Genomic DNA, 17,300 nt, shown 5'->3' with positions numbered 1-17,300 from the left:
TACTCTATCTATTATTATTTTATTATGGCAAAAACTTGTGTGAGATGGTCTCACGTGTCGTATTTTGTGAGACATATATCTTATTTGGATCATCAATAAAAAAATATTACTTTTTATGTTAAAAATATTACTTTTTATTGGGAACAACCCGTCTCACAGATAAAGATTCGTGAGACCATCTCAAAAGAGATCTACTCATTATTATTATTATTTTTCTAAAGATGTTGCCTTTTTATTCTACATTTTATGCAAACCTACACCTATATATATAGATATAAAAATAAAAGTTCAATTTTAGCTATGACATAAGAATAAATATATATTTTATATTATATTTGTGGCTTTAATTGCGGTTAGTCACTAGTAGAATAATCGCTTTTTACTTCGCGTATTCAATGAAGTAATATGGTAGTTAATTGCCGAAGTATATGGACGTGAAGTAATAGATGTACCTTTTACTTCGCATAATAACCGAAGTTATATGATTGAAATTACTGAAGTCTTTGGCCGGTTTTTGAAGGAAAACCGGTCCAGAATTGGATCGGTGCCGAAGTAAGAAATGTATTTTACTTCATCGATTTTTGTAAATAGTGAAGTAATAGAATATATATAACTTCGTCTTAATTATTATTTAGCGAAGTAGTTTATAATATTTTACTTCTCAATTTACATTGAATGACGAAGTAATTCATCTGAAAGACTTCGTAGTTATGTATTTTGGTGAAGTAATAGACGCAAACAACTTCACAATTTACATTTAGTGACGAAGTAAGTGGATCGAAAGACTTCAATAATTTGTATTTTGGTGAAGTAATTGCGCAAAACAACTTCGTTTATACAGAACAATGGTGAAGTAAATTAATTCTGTCACTTCGTCTGATTTCTTATTGACGAAGTATTTAATATTATGTTACTTCACAATTTGCAAATAACAACGAAGTAATTTATCTGTTACACTTCATTATTTTTATTTTGATGAAGTAATTGTTAAAAAAAGACTTCGCAATATATGACTTAATACACTAATATAATTAAATTCATAAATTATCCATCTAAAAATGATGAATATCGACGAATCCACAATTACATATTCATCAATCCACAAATAACCCAAAAATATATCCACAAAATCAAAAGTATATCCAAAAATCCACAATGACAAACAAAATATTTATCCCAACATACACCATCCATTTAAGCACCTACATAGCAGTAGACAAATTCACTCCATTCACTTCTGACCTCATCATATTGAGATTGGTTGTAAAATTGGTTCTTGATGCATCCTGCAAACTGAAATTTAAAAAAGAAAATAATAGCAATGAGGTTATGTTTATAGCATAACAAAAAACATGACATAAAAGTGAAAAACATCATTTTTTCTTGTTCGTTTCCCAGCCACCCTCAGTTTCTGATCTAAAGTAACTTTCATGAGCCGGAATACAATGAGTATCAACATCATCAATTGGTCGAGAATCGGGAATACTAGTCCAACCATCATCATCTCCCTCGTAACATCGATTTGGCACAGGGAGTACAATTGACCACCCTTTTTGTAATGGGTCATCAATATAAAAGACTTGATTGACTTGACTTGTAAGGACAAATGATTCATTCTTGTGCCCTATTTTGTTCTATTGACCAAGGTGAATCCACATTCATCATTGTTGATTGCAACCCACGCACACTTGAAAAGAGGAACTTGAAATTGATGATAGTCCAACTCCCATATTTCTTCAATCACTCTATAGAAAGTCACATCAGTCATCAAGAGATTCTTATCTTTGGCACTACAGACAAGCATGGTGCTAGCAACTAGAGAAACCCCACTGTTTTGGCAAACTCTCTCATCATCTCGTGCCTTTGTTTGGTATAAATTGCCATTTATCACGTAACTACTATACTTAATGACTTGCCCACGTGGACCATGAGCCAGCCATGTCAATGTTGATGTCGTTCCACCATTGCAGCTATCTATTTCAGCATCCACCTGACATTTATACAATTAGAATAGGGTGATTAAAATACTAGCTACAAACTGTTCACCGCAAAATGCATAAAGCAGATTTATCCACCTAACCTTTGCACGAAACCAGTCAATGAACTTCTTATTGTGAGCATCTTGTATCCACCTTTCATCTTTCTCTTTTTTCGGAAACATTGACTTCAGGATATATTTATGTTCACTGTGGAAATATTTATATAGCAATTTGTGTTGGATATTAAATATTGACAATCACATGGGTGCAGAATTATAGATTAATGCAATACACTTACATAATGTAGGGAGATACTTCTTCTGTATTTTCCAGCACAGTCAAATGTGCTTGTTGAAGGTCAACTTGTGGCACTATAATTGGTGTTTTGCATGCTAAGAAGCCATGAATGTTTGATTTGGGATCGCGATTTGATTGAGGGACCCCAATAGGATCAAGGTCATTTAGGTATTCCGAACAAAACTCAATAGCTTCTTCGGCTGAATATCTCTGAACAATGCAACATTCAGGATGTTTTCGACTGCCTACATAACTCTTAAGCACCTTCATGGATCTTTCGAACGGGTACATCCACCGGAAGTACACTGGTCCACATAATCGAACTTCTCGAACAAGATGAACTGTTAAGTGAAGCATGACATCGAAGAAAGAAGGCAGTAAATACTGCTCCAATAAGCAGAGTGTAACAACCAAGTCAGATTGCAGCTTATCTAACTTGGCTACATCTATCACCTTGCAACAAATATCTTTGAAGAAGAAGCATAATCTTATGATGGCATATCTAAGATGTTTTGGTAACGCATCACGTATGAGTATTGGGAGGAAATGCTGCATTAGAACATGACAATCATGAGATTTCAAGCCAATCAATTTCAACTCAGACAAGGACACAAGATTTTTCAGGTTCGATGAGAAACCTTCTGGGACTTTTATATCCATTATCGACTGACAAACTTGTAACTTTTCTTTTTTTGTGAATGAGCATGCAGCAGGAGGAAGATATGTTCTCTTTTCACCAAATTTTTAGGTACCAATTCAGGCCTAACTCCCATTTGAACCATGTCCAACCTAGCTGCCACATTGTCCTTGGTTTTTCCTTTAACATTCATCAAAGTATTAATGAGAGATTCGAAGACATTTTTCTCTATATGCATCATATCGAGACAATGCCTAACATGCAGGTGTTTCCAATAAGGAAGATGAAAAAAATTGATTTCTTCTTCCAACATTTTCTGAAATCTGTTGATCCAAAATCTTTTTCTTCTTTACTATCTTCCAAATTATTGTCCTTTTCATTCTTTCTCTTTTTATCTTTCACACTAATCTTCTTTCCGAAAACACACCTTATGTCAGAAAGCTTGTCAAACAAAGCAACCTCAGATAATGGTGTAGATGATTCTCCATGTTCTTCCATACCATCGAACTCTTTCATTTGCCTCCGATATGGATGAAATCGTGGTAGGAATCGTCTATGACCAACAAATGACATTTTCTTCCCATTTTCCAAATGCTTTGCACAAGTATCTTCTTTGCATACTGGGCATGCATAATAACCATGTGTATTACATCCACTAAGGTTACCATAGGCTGGAAAGTCATTGATGGTCCATAATAAGATTGCTTTAAGAGTGAAAAATTGTCTTCGATAAGCATCATAGACACCATCAACTCCATCCCACAATCGTTGCAAATCTTCAACTAACACATCAAGATAGACATCTATATCATTTCCCGGCTGTTTAGGCCCTGAAATGAGCATAGTTAGCATGATGAATTTTCTCTTCATACACATGTTTGGAGGCATATTATAGGTGACCAACATAATTGGCCAGCAACTGTACCGACTACTAAGGTTGCTATAAGGATTAATGCCATCAGCTGCAAGTGCCAGGCGAAGATTTCTTGGTTCACTATCAAAGTCGGGCCACATATGATCCACCAACTTCCGAGATGGTGAATCAGCTGGATGACGTAACTGACCGGGAACTCCTGTGGTTTCTCCATGCCATGTTAAATTTTTGGAGGTATGTAGAGATTTAAATATGCGCTTAAATCTTGGTATGGGAGGGAAATACCACAACACCTTTGCAGGAACACATTTCTTCTCAACGTTCTTCTTGGTTAGCTTCCACCGTGACAAGCCACATTTAGTGCAGTTTACGCAGTCTTTATATTGCTTCCTATAAAGAATGCAATCATTGGAACAAGCATGAATCTTTTCATGACTCAACGCCAAACAACTCAATGTCTTTTTTACATCATACATTTTGGTTGGCAGGTTGTGATTATCTGGTAGCATATCCCCAAAATCTATTAGTAGATCGGAAAATAGAGCGTCACTCATCCCCCATGCTTTGCTTTGGTGTTGTATTGTGAGACCCCGAATATAAAATAGCATTGATGGCATTTTCGTAAATAAGTTGAAAAATAATGAATTAATTTTAAAGAATAAAATATGACATATCTTGGTCATATGAAGTCCAGACGATTTGAGATTTGGATATAACGTAGAAAACTCAAAGATACAGAAATCGTTTGACTTGTCCAAAGGGATATATCGGCATTAAAATTTTAAATAATATAATATTAAAAAAAATAAAAAAAAAAAGAAAACGTAAATGTGAGGCGGTGGAATTGAAAATTCCACAATTCACAATTCCACCAACATAGCCTCAGAACAGAGACGTGAAAGTGAGAGGGGGAAATAGAGTTTCAGTTTTTTCTTTTCGATCGTGCGACTTATCGGTTTATCCAATCGACGAACCGACTTCAGTTTTGAGATCATTGACACGAGGTCTTCGATTTGAGGTATAAATTTTATAGTTTTGGTGATGTTTGAAATTCGTCGATTTTTGGAATAAATCCGATAAATTGTTAAATCATACAGAAATTGAAGATTGTTGAATAATGTATGATTTTAACGAAGAAGAGATGATTATAGTGATGTTATTTTGAATTATTCCTAATTTATTATAATTAGGGAATTTTAATCGTAGGGTTGAGATTGTATAATTATTTGTCAGTTATTATTAATTCTGATAAATATATGCGGTAGAATAATCGAAAAAAAAAAACTAAGTTTTGAAGTCGGAATTGAATTATGATATGATTTTGATTTGATATGAATTTTTGAGGTTTCAAATTGTAGTAGCCAAGCCTGGTGAACGGTACAGTTTAAGATTTCGTATGATTATTGATATTTGGTTAAGTTTAAGTATAGTTCTGATGTTAAGAGTTGTGCATTATGGTTTATAGTATTGTTGGTTATAAGTGATGTGTAGTTATGTTGTAGCATCGTTGCGGTTTAATTCATGGTAATTCGTATGTTGAGCCCATTGGTATGAGGCCAAATGGTATGGTTAGATATGATTTAGAGTTGCAACTTTCATGTTGAGAGTGTTGCCGAATTATGAGGAGAAGCGACGTTGTGATTCGATTTTTGTTGCATAGAGTTTATTGTTGGCTTCAGGTGACAGTGCACCCGCGGTCAGATAGCCACCGCACCCGCGGTATTTGGACAGTGGGGTGACCACACCCGCGGCAGAAAGAACACCGCATCTGCGATGTCATGGCGGAGCCTTCAGCGCACCCGCGGTAAGAACTCAGCGCACCTGTGGTCGACGTTTTCAGATTTTTGGATGTTGTCCAGTACACTCAGCGCACCCGCGGTGATGAAGCTAGCGCACCCGCGGTGCATGTCAGTAGAAGCGTGTTTTCGATATTTAAGTGTTATAAATGCAAGAGTTGGCTTCATTTCTCTCCTCACTCTCGATTTCTTCAGCAAGGAGGAAGCTAGGATTCCATTTTCTTTCTTTCCTTTCTTTGATTCAAGCTTCTTGTTGGTTATTTGTGGTGAGAACAAGGTTCTTGTGGGTTCAAGGAGCTAAGGTAAGCTTTTGGGTTAGTTATTCTTTGGATTTTGGTGTTGGGGAGTAATATTGGGTTTGTTGGTTGTGTTGGTTTTATGGATTTTATGGTATTGTTGTTGGATTATTAAGTTGTTGATGATGCAATTCATGGTTTATTGTTGTAGGTTTTCTACCAAGGGATTAGATTCAAGGTTTTCAAGTGCAGTAAGTGGAATTCATTTCCTTGTGCTCACATGATAATATATGTATTGTGTTTCAATGGTTTTAACATGTTCTTCCCTTCCATTTGATTCATGCTATGTATTAATACACTTTGTTGTATATTAGAGGCATTTTATGTCTCATTTATGTCAAAGGGAATACAACAGAAAAGAGTCTTCAAAGTGTTTGATGTAATGCCAAAGAGAGAGTTCAAATTGATTTATTGGATTGATAAAGAGATATTAAGAGATTGCATGCAATTAGTTGATCAACAACCATAAGCTTATATCCCAATAGAGTATCGATTCATATCGATGGGATATAAGTACAGAGACAGAGATACTATTTAGATATCAATCCATCAGAGAAAAGAGAAATACCATCGTTATTATTATTCATGCTATGATATTTATGTTTCAGAGTTGATGGTATTTAATGATTTCAAAGTCATGTTTTACAGAGTATGATATGTATCCATTGCTATGTAAGAGTTCCTCTTGCTGAGTTTTATACTCATTTCAGTTATTTCATGTGATGCAGATAAGAGCGACGAGCCGGGACGTTGATTGGGGCTGGAGTCATATGCATAAGAGAGGGGAGGAAGAAGGCTATTTTTGCTAGCATTTTGGACATGATCACAAAAATGATATTTTGTATTATGTTGTATCATTTCATTGATCATGTATATACTTTTGATTATATATTGAAATGTATTTTAAATCCTTCTTTCTTTTAAGAAAATTTTAAATTCCGCTGCTATTTTATTAAAACTGGTCAGAGGTGTTACACAAATGATATTTGAAACTCATATTAATGATTTTGGAGTATGTTATTGATTGGAATGAATATGTTATTGATGTAGATAGATTATTATACTTATATCTTCAAGCTACATCAATTGGAACGAAGAATTGAGGTATGTTACGACCGGGTAACATACGTCAGGTATCTGTATTGTATGATATATGTTGGACTGGTTTGATTGATTGGAATGAGAATACATGTCTATATGCCTTATTTGTTGAGTTTATGTGGCATACATGACATGGTGATTTGGATATCGATGTATAAAATAAATATTTTGTTAACACACATCGTTTGATGCATATATCGATACATGACATGCACGTTGAGCTATGATCCTTGGATACCCTGATATGATTTGATTGGATTCTGGGGTTTGTGAACACAATGCTATGTTTGGTATTACATGACCCTTAAAGCATAGACATTTTGTGGCCCCGACGATTGATATGAGATTTGGGATTTGATGGCGCTTCGTCGACGCTATCATACGAGTATCCCTTATTGAGCTCGGTGTGCCAGCTCGAGCATTGATTTGATAGCGATTCGTTTGATTCTAACATGTGCTCAGTGGATGAGCATTTGATCTGATATCTCCACGACATACATGCATTGCATACCATATATCATTGTTTAGATACTTGTGATATATATGATGGTTGTTCCATACGGAGCTTTGCTCACCCCCAAGGGGGGCTGTTGTTGTCTTTGTGTGTGGGCAATGGCAGGTACTCCAGGATATCAGGAGACCGGAGAGGGTACTTCTGGAGGGAGTCACAGTTTGAGTTGAGGTTTATATTTTGTTCCCAGTATATATGTATATGTATCTATATACCGGGGCATGTCCCGAGGATATGAGTTGGTTGTATATGATTGGTTTTGATTATGTGTGGGCATGTTTATGATGTGAGATGAAATACTATTTTTAGTATTCAAATTATAGAAGAAATAGTTTGGGCTCATTGTAAAGAAAATTTAAACTCGTTTTCCGCTGTAATTAGTTAACCCTAATCAAATTGCTTTGTAATAACGATTAGGAGCTAAGGGCCCCCCACATGTATAGTTTCACAATTGCACTCAACTTTGTGTAACGCTTACATCCATTATACAAAGGTTTCTCTGCTTCCTCCAAAAATTCCATAAACGCTTCTGGATTTTCTGTATAGTTATCACATGCTGCCTCACACATATTAGTGGTTTCAAAGTCTCCGTGATAGTTACCAATTGGCTCCTTGTTGGTGCTCCAATTTACTTTGTCACTTTCAGCAGACTCACCGTGCCAAATCCAATTCACATAATTTTGACTAAAACCATGGAAATAAAGATGTTCTCGAATGGACTTAGCTGGTCTTTTTTTAAGATTTTTACATTTGCAATAAGGACAATGAATTAAATTGAGGTCAATATGGGAATTCTCTAAACAACCTCTGATAAATAGTTCCACACCCTCCTCGTACTGTTTTGACCTTCTATCCGAGTGAATCCAAGATTTATCCATTTCAATACAGCAAAATACCAGAAATATATAACAATAAATTTGATCTAAACCTGAAAATATTACATTTAATAATGTCATTTTCAATTTAATTTCTTGAACGCAAAAAAAAAAACGAAAGAAGACTACCTATTGATGAAAATAAAGCAACATTGTTCCTAATTAATTTTGATTTGAATTATTCTCACATGTGCCGAAAATTAGGAACCCAGAGACGGACAACCAAGGCGACAACAAGAAATTAACCAATTATCGTTCCAATCAATACCATACCTCGGGAAACTGGTGACGACTAACACAGGTAAAGCAATATCGCTCCAGTCAAAATGGAGAAGAGACAAAGGCATGGGGACGGCAGTTGTGTATCTCAGTCGCTTCTTCCGTCTCAGTGCTTTGAACGGTGGTGGTGGTGGTGGTGGTGTTTTGCTTTCCTCTCGGTGAGTGGAATGACGGTGGTGTTGGTGGTTCGAAGCGAACGTGGTGTATCTCCAGTCGCAGCTTCCCTCTCGGTGCTTGGAACGGTGGTGGTAGTGGTGGTGTTGTTCGTCCCTGCCTTCTTCTCTCTCGGTGGTGGAACAGCGGCGGCGGTGCGTGGAATGACGACGGCGCGGCGCGGTTCGAAGCGAAGAAGACTGAAATTATGGTTAATTTTGAAGGAAAATGTGGATCGATTGAAATGAGCTCGTCTGAAGGATATATGATATAATCGTTATTAAATTAATTAAACTTATCGGTTCATCTTTTTACTTCAGTATGAACTTATTTTCCTTATTTTTTACTTCCTCAACATTGATATGCCGAAGTAAAATATAATAAAAAAATACAGTGAAGCCTGTGTTTTTAAACACCCGAAATAAAATATATTATTTTACTTCTCTTGTGATATTACTGAAGTTATTGGTAATGTATTACTTCGTAATTTATTATTGGCGAAGTAACGCCTGTCGAAGTAAAATCCGATTTTTCTACTAGTGAATGGATGGGTTAACCCCACTGCACATTTATTATTATATTAGTTTTTCACATTAAAATTACTAATCATTAGTATATGAATAAATATTTTTTATTATCTATACAATATAATAAATATATTTAGATTTTAAATATTATTATAAAAATTATTATATAAAAATGTTTATATCATTTGTGATAATACTTAAATAAAGATAATAATCTTTTGTCATTAAATTAACATTTTTATCTTGGTTGAATGGATCGAAATATAACTAATAAAAATAACGAAAAATATTTAAAAAATTATATATTAATTTGTTTATAAAATTTTTAAAGAATATTTCGAATCTTCCTCGGAACTTGAGCTTGCAAATACATCTATAACTCAGACGATCTGATTTTTTTCCATCGAAATTTTCTGAAATCTGAAAATATTGGCTTAAATATATATATATATATATATATATATATATATATCATTGGACTTAATTTTTGTAACTGATTTTCATTTCGACTTTTGACGTTTCAAACTTTGAAAGAATTTGGTTGCTACTATTTTTTTGCTTCTTCCTCCTGCTCCCGGTGGTCACTAACTTCACCATGTTTGTTAGAGTACATATCGAACAATTTTTGGAGAATGCATGATTGATTTCTTTTAATTGTTTACATTCTTCTTTAAAAAGTTAGAATATAATATTCAAAAAATATTTCTAAGTTCCCCGATATTTTTAAAATTTATCTTCCATACTCGATCCAAAATCACTCATAACATCGGTTCAATATTCGATAAACTCAAAAAACATATAGAAAAGAAGTGTAGAAACATGTTTGCAGTAAAATAGTTAATGCTAGAAAATTTTTCGGTTTCCTCTTTAAAATTTCCAACAAAGAAACATAGTTACTCAAAATATGTCAATCAGACTCAGTAAATATTAAATTTTTTGTCGTAACATTGTTATACTATGGTGTAAGTAAATCTTCAAAACATAACAAAGTACTAAGCAAGCGATACAAATAATTTCATCGAGTTTCAACAAGAAGATGAATTTTCTTTTATCTAATTCCATTAGTAATGACTAGAGCTTTCCAATCACAGCCGTATATTTTTCACGTAGTAATTGCACACATACTTTGAATTTTCTATCGTAGTAGTCATGTGTTTATCAAATGTATATTTAACACATAAATTGATAATATGACATGCACATCTAACATGAAGCAAATTATCTTCTAAAATTAGTATAATAAATCTTTAAGGTATTTAATCACAATATTATTGACATTCACATGATCTACATTATTTTTATTTTTATGTCATAAAAAGTAAAAATATTTAAAACATATCTAGCTGTAGTATATCAGGTGTGTGACAATTCTAATTTATTTAAAGTTTTTTTTGCATAGTTCAAGTTTCATCAATCTAATGAGATGTAACAACAATATAAGATTTCGATTTTATATTAGTCCAAATATCAGTTGTCAAACTAATTCTACAAGTCATACTTGAAAATTAAAAATTAATGACTCTTTGTATTTCTTTTACATGTCAAAATAATATTTCTTAAGTGTGTGCCTAGAAATATTGTGAAAACTAGGTTGAATAGCATTAGTAAGTTCAATAAAGCCTTCTTTTTCATCTATTAAAAATGGTTGACAACATTTTGTAACAAATTTAATAACATCTTTTCAAGAAATTTCTTTTGTCATTGTAAAAATTTTAGTAGTTAAATGATTAATTTGTTTTTTGGTTGATTCTCCGTCGAGTGAATTTTAGCTAGCAGGATCAAATTTATGTAACTTGACCAAATATTTTTCCAAAGTTTTGGTACCAACGACACCACTATTCGTTTTGTAAAAATAACTATTTTTGCAATTTCTGCACATGACAAAATAGTGGTTCGTTACAATTTTTTTTTTCAATTTCAAAGTGATCCAAAACTTTGTTTCGTTTTGCTCGGCCCCTACCGTGTTGCTTGTTTTGGCAGATGACGATGTCACGCCCCGAGACCAAGACGTAGATGACATCGAGCATTTTTCAGCAATTTCATTGAAAAAATAAGACTCGTAGCAAATTGCCAAAATCATTCTAATTCATAAAATAACGTTGTCTTTATATATGCGAATAACGCGGAAGCTATTCTTACAAAGAAAAATGCGAAATGCGGAAGCTAATACAAAAAAACTGGAAATCAGGGACTTGGTCTTCATAACTCTAGATTTCTTCACGAGCCCCAAATTAATCTTGTTACGTCTCTTCTACATGTTCTTCATTATTATATGGAAGGGACGTAAGGGGCGAGCATTTGGGAAACACTCAGAAAGTGGAGGCCGATCAAATACTAGAATAACAAGTTATACATATAAATATATTTAAATTGATCATTTTTCAAAGCAGAAGTCGAAAACGGAATAGACAGAGTTCATAACTTGTATCATAGCAGACGATCATATCATATCAAATAGAACAGAATCTAACAGAACAAAGTTTTATCGAATCGTAATCATATACTGAAAATAGATCTTATAATAATGACCATGTGCTATCCTTGATCTTGGGATCCCTCTGGGATCTTCTCCTTAAATGGGCACCCTCTGGGTCTTTTCCGCATCTAGGCTCCCTCGGGGCCTTTTTTCCATAGACAGACTCTTTCTTGAGCTTTTTCTCTCACAGACTTTCTCGATGCACCATTATTTGAATCATAACAAATATAATTATCACTTGGATCAAAGGAGGCAGATCGAACGGATCAAATCGGAAAGAAACAGACGGAACAGATCGGAATTTAGCAAAAGTATGCATAACAAAACATATAGTAGTGCATAATAAATCAAAACATACAATAGTGGATCGAATTTTAAATCATATATTAAACTTTAAAACAATACATAAGCCAACTTACAGTTGTTTTGAACGTGTGGTATACACTTGATCTAAACTTCGATGGTTCCTAGGCAATTTCTAGATAGAACTCGACAAGGGTTTGAGTATCACTTGAACGTGATTTTTGGATAGAACAACACCTTATAATTTTGATTATGTATTGCAAAATACTTGTTGTAACTCAAGAATATGGTCACTACACGATCAAACTAGTGCGGTTCAAACTTGCTTGGATTTTGGGTGAACTTTAGCCGAACTTGGGAATACATGGGCAAGATTTGGACAGTGCCTTGAGATAGTATTTGAATGTGATCATTCCTCGTATAGAAAACTGGAATGATATAATTGGGGCAACAGAATGGATCCAAAAATCTGCTTGTAATCAGATGGTTGTATCTCCTGAACAATGGCCGATTGCTTGGCTTCTTTGGCTCGAACTCGGATGATGCTTGGTTCGAAGTTTGGTAGGTAAATGGACAGCACAATTCCTTAGAATATCACCTAAATACTGCCTAAAATTAACGAGCGTTGTAGCCTTGTTTGCCTGAGGATGTTAGTGCTTGAGGATGGCCTAATTCTTTGCAAATTTTGGCATCATATATGCACGTTTGTGGCATGTAGTATTTATAGGCTGAATTGTGGCACTCCAAGATTTGGTCTTTGATTGAAAACTTGGTGCCCAAGTAGCTATCAATTGGTCAAATCTTTATCCACAACCAAAGGTCTCATTGGAGCACTCAGTGGTCATTTCTTGCATCATTATTACGTCCATTTTCCAACTCCTATTCCTGCTGCATTTTGGCCACAGCATGGAAGAGCTTCTTTGATCTAGGTAAAAGAGTTCATGAGCCAAGGGTTTGCGTCTCCGAGTGGCTACACTTTGGTTCTTGTGGTTTTGCGACGTCTCGAGATCCATTATCCTGGATTTTGTACATCTTGAACTGAATTTTTAGCTCCAATTGTTGAGCTTTTAATTTGACAAGCTTGAGCTAAAAATACCGATTTTTATTCTTGAGTGATTTGTTTCGAAAATCCGAGTCCTCACATCCCACCCTCCTTATTGACATCGAAACTTGAGTTTGCTTGATCTTCCAAAATGTAGGTACTAGGTGCGCATCTTCTATTCTAATTCACATGTTGATTCTCGCTCCGTATGGTTATACCATGTATTTTTATGTATAGAACGGTTCAGTGTCTTAGTAATTGGTCTTTGGTGTTCAATATATGGATATGGACCTCTTCATATTTAATTACTCATTCAGGTTCTCATCTATTAGCAATGGTGCAACTTCAAGAATATGATTTGGGTTTGGGATGTATCTTCTCACTTGTGAAACGTGGAAGACCTTGTGGACTCTCGACATGTTTGGTGGCAAGGCTAGTCGATAAGCTAAGGTTCAGAATATTTCGAGAATTTCAAAGGGTTCGAAATATTTTGGGTTTAATTTTTCGGATTTGTTGAAGTGGACTACTCCTTTTATAGGTGAAACCTTGACATAAGCCTTTCCACAAACTTTGAATTCTAACGGTCTTCTTTTTAAGTCATCCCAACTCTTTTGTCGATCTTGTGCTGCTATGAGTTTCTCCTTGATTATAGCTAATTTATCAAATAGTTATTTAAACCAGTTCTGGTCCTATGATGGCTTTCTCTCTGATTTCATCGCAGCATAGTGGTGACCTACACTTCTGTCCATAAGGGCTTCATAAGGAGTCATTTCGATACTGTTGTGATAGCTGTTTTTATAAGAAAACTCGATTAGAGTAGGTGTTCACTCCAATTTCCGCTTAAGTATGAGTAATGCCCTAAGCATATCTTCAAGAGTCTGTATTTTTCTTCTCAGTTTGGGAATGACAAGCAGTGTTGAGAATGATCTTGGTACCTATGGCTTCCTGAAAATATTTCCAAAATCGAAAATAAATTATTGTCGGAACACCATGTAGTCTTACTATATTGTCCACATACAAGGTGACCAACTTGTCCAAATTATAGTTCATATGGTCATGTAGGAAATGTGCGGATTTGTTAACCTATCCATTATCCAAATTTCATCATGATTTTTTCTTTATTTTTGATAGTTCTACCATAAAATCCATAGGAATATGCTCCCATCTACACTTTGATATTTCTAGTGGTTGCAAAGGCCATCTAGAACTTTGGTGTTCAATTTTGGCATCTAGCAGCCAAATGTTTCATTATTTTATTCCACCATAAATTTTTCTTTAAATCTCGGCATATCTTGTTACTACCAAGGTGAACTGAAAATTTCGACTTGTGTGATTCAGACATAACATATTGTTGAAGATTTTTGATTTCATAAATGTCATTGCATCCATGGAATTCGCTTCTCATCAGTCTGAAATTCTTGAGCTTTCCCATCTTTGAGTTGTTCCATAATTTTTGTTAAGGAGGGATATTGGTCTTGATTCAATTTCATGATTTTTATAGGCATGATTGCACTGACAGTGAGGCTACGATTACTTTCCTCAAGTCTTTTTGGCTTAGCACATCAGCTACCGTGTTAGCCTTACCCATATGTTAGTTTATCTTTAGGTAATAATCTTTCAATAATTCGATCCATCGTCTATGCCTCATGTTTAATTTCTTTTGTGTGAACAATATTTGAGGCTTTGATGATTGGTTAATATCTCACATTTGACACCAAAGAGGCAGTTTCTCTGGCTCTTTGACACAAATACAATTGCATTTAATTCAAGTTCACACGTTGGGTAATTTTTCTCACATGGTTTTAATTGTCTTGATGCGTAGGCAATTACTTGCCCTTCTTGAATAAGAACAAATCACAATCCTCTCTTTGATGCATTATTGTAAATTGTGAAATTCCTGCCTTCTTCGAAAGCACTAATACTAGCGTAAAAGCAAGTTTCTTTTTCAGAAACTAAAAAAATCTTCTTACGTTCTTCACTCTTATTAAATTTAGAGTTCTTCTGAATAAGCTTGATGAGTGGAATAGCTATTTAAGAAAATTCTTCAACACATTTTCTATAATAGCCGACTATCCTAGAAAGCTTCGAATTTCTATTCTAGTTTTCAGTCAAGGACACTCCTTGATTACCTCCACCTTCTTGTTATCCACTGATATGCCCATTTAATAGATTATATGGCCCAATAATGTAAACATTTTTATCGAAAATTCACACTTCTTGAATATAGCGTATAAATTTTTTTTGAGCGTCTGTAGAGTGAGGTGAAGATGTTCCTTATGGTTTTCCTCACTTGGTGAATACGCAAGAATGTCATCAATAAATACTACCAAAAACTTGTCAAGGAATGTCTTGAACACTCTATTCTGAGGTCTATTAATGATGTTGGAGCATTGGTCAGACCGAATGACATTATCTTGAATTCATAGTATCCATATCTTGTTTTGGAAGATGTTTTAGCAATATAATCTATCTTGACCTTCAGTTGGTGGTAGCCTGATCTTAGATCGAGCTTTGAAAAGATATTTGCTCCTTTTAACTGATCGAAAGGTCATTTATTCTTGGAATATGACATTTGTTCCTGATTATGATCTTATTGAGTTCTTTGTTGGTCGATACACAATCTTGTACTTTCACTTTTCTTCTTTACTAATAAGACCGGAGCTCCCCAAGAAGAGGCACTTGGTATGATTTGTTTCTTGTCCAAAATATCTTGGAGTTGTTCTTTTATCTCCTTGAGTTCAGTTGCACTCATTCGGTAGGGTGCCTTAGATATTAGTGTATCACCAATTATCATGTTAATTTCGAATTCTACTTCGCATTCCGAGATAATTCCAAATAACGATTCCAAAAAAAATTCTGAAAACTCTAGCACCACTAGAATATTTTATAGCTTGATTCATTCTTTTATGTCTCTCATTATTTCTAGATAGACTTCTTCATCATACTTCATGACTTTCTAGGTCTGGGAAGCTGAAAGAAGAGATTTATGTTCCTTGGCCTTGCCATGGAATACAGTTATTTTTGGTTTGGAATTTGACATTCTTATCTCACAATCTATCATTACATGATTCTTGTCTAACCAATACATTCCTAGGATGATGTTGAAATCCACCATAGTATATTGAATAAAATCGGCACTGAATATTTGAGTATTGATACTTATTTTTTTTCTTGAAATTATCATGATTACTATCTCAAAACTTAAAACCAAGAATCTTAGAACATAACTCTTTAATAGCATATTGACCTAAAGTGATCATTTTTTAGAACATAAATAGAAAACATATCATACAGAATTCATAATTTATATTGTATAAACGATCATATCAAATAAAATAAAATCTTAACAGAACAAATTCTTATCAAATCAGAATCACATACTGTACACATGTCATTATAATAATGATCATGTGTTATCCCTGATCTTGGGCTCCCTCTGGGCTCTTCTCCTTAAATGAGTTCCCTCTGGGTCTTTTCCCACATCCAGGGTCCCTCTGAGGCATTTTCTCATAGACAGACTCCTTTTGGGGTCTTTTTCCTCATAGACTTTCCCGATGCGTCAATATTTGAATCATAACAAATAGACTTATCACTTGGATCAAATGAGGCGGATCGAACATATCAAATCGGAATGAAATAGATGAACTCGGATCGGAACTTAGCAAAATATGCATAACAAAACATATTGTCATGTATATGAAAGAAAAACGTAGAGTAGCGATCAAATTTTAAATCATATATCAAACTTTAAAACAATACATAATCCTATTTACAGTTGTTTTGAACTTGTGGTATAAACTTTATCGAAACTTCGATGGTTCCTAGGCAATTTCCGGATAGGACTCGACAAAGGTTTGGGTAGCGCTCAAACGTGATTTCCGGATAGAACAAAACCTTAGAATGTTGAGTATATGTTGCACAATCCTTGCTTGAACTTAGGAAAAGGCAGCTACACGATCGAACTAGTGCGATTCGAACTTGCTTGGATTTTGGGCGAACATTGGCGAAACTTTGGAATACTTGGGAAAAATTTGGACAATGCCTTGAGATAGTATTTGAGAGCGATTTCTTTCCTCATATACACCACTGGACTGCTGTAATCAGGGTAGCAAAATGGCTCCAAAAATCTGCTGGTAATCGGAATATGGTTGTAT

At 34.5% G+C, this 17,300-nt stretch overlaps 1 protein-coding gene across 1 annotated transcript; it reads right to left on the bottom strand.

The window, feature by feature from the left end:
• Positions 1 to 1,194: 1,194 nt before the first annotated feature.
• On the bottom strand, positions 1,195 to 4,341 carry LOC142521314 (uncharacterized). The gene is made up of 6 exons (XM_075624533.1): positions 3,267 to 4,341; positions 3,029 to 3,093; positions 2,278 to 2,825; positions 2,081 to 2,186; positions 1,643 to 1,990; positions 1,195 to 1,293 (listed from the first exon to the last, which is right to left on the bottom strand). The coding sequence occupies exons 1-6, from the start codon at positions 4,339 to 4,341 to the stop codon at positions 1,195 to 1,197; spliced, it is 2,241 nt and encodes a 746-aa protein (XP_075480648.1).
• Positions 4,342 to 17,300: the final 12,959 nt, after the last annotated feature.

The sequence above is a fragment of the Primulina tabacum genome, chromosome 12 (genome assembly GCF_025594145.1).
Source record: "Primulina tabacum isolate GXHZ01 chromosome 12, ASM2559414v2, whole genome shotgun sequence".
NCBI lineage: Eukaryota > Viridiplantae > Streptophyta > Magnoliopsida > Lamiales > Gesneriaceae > Primulina > Primulina tabacum.
Note: the sequence above shows the minus strand (reverse complement) of the source record. Positions and strands in the feature narration are given on the sequence as shown.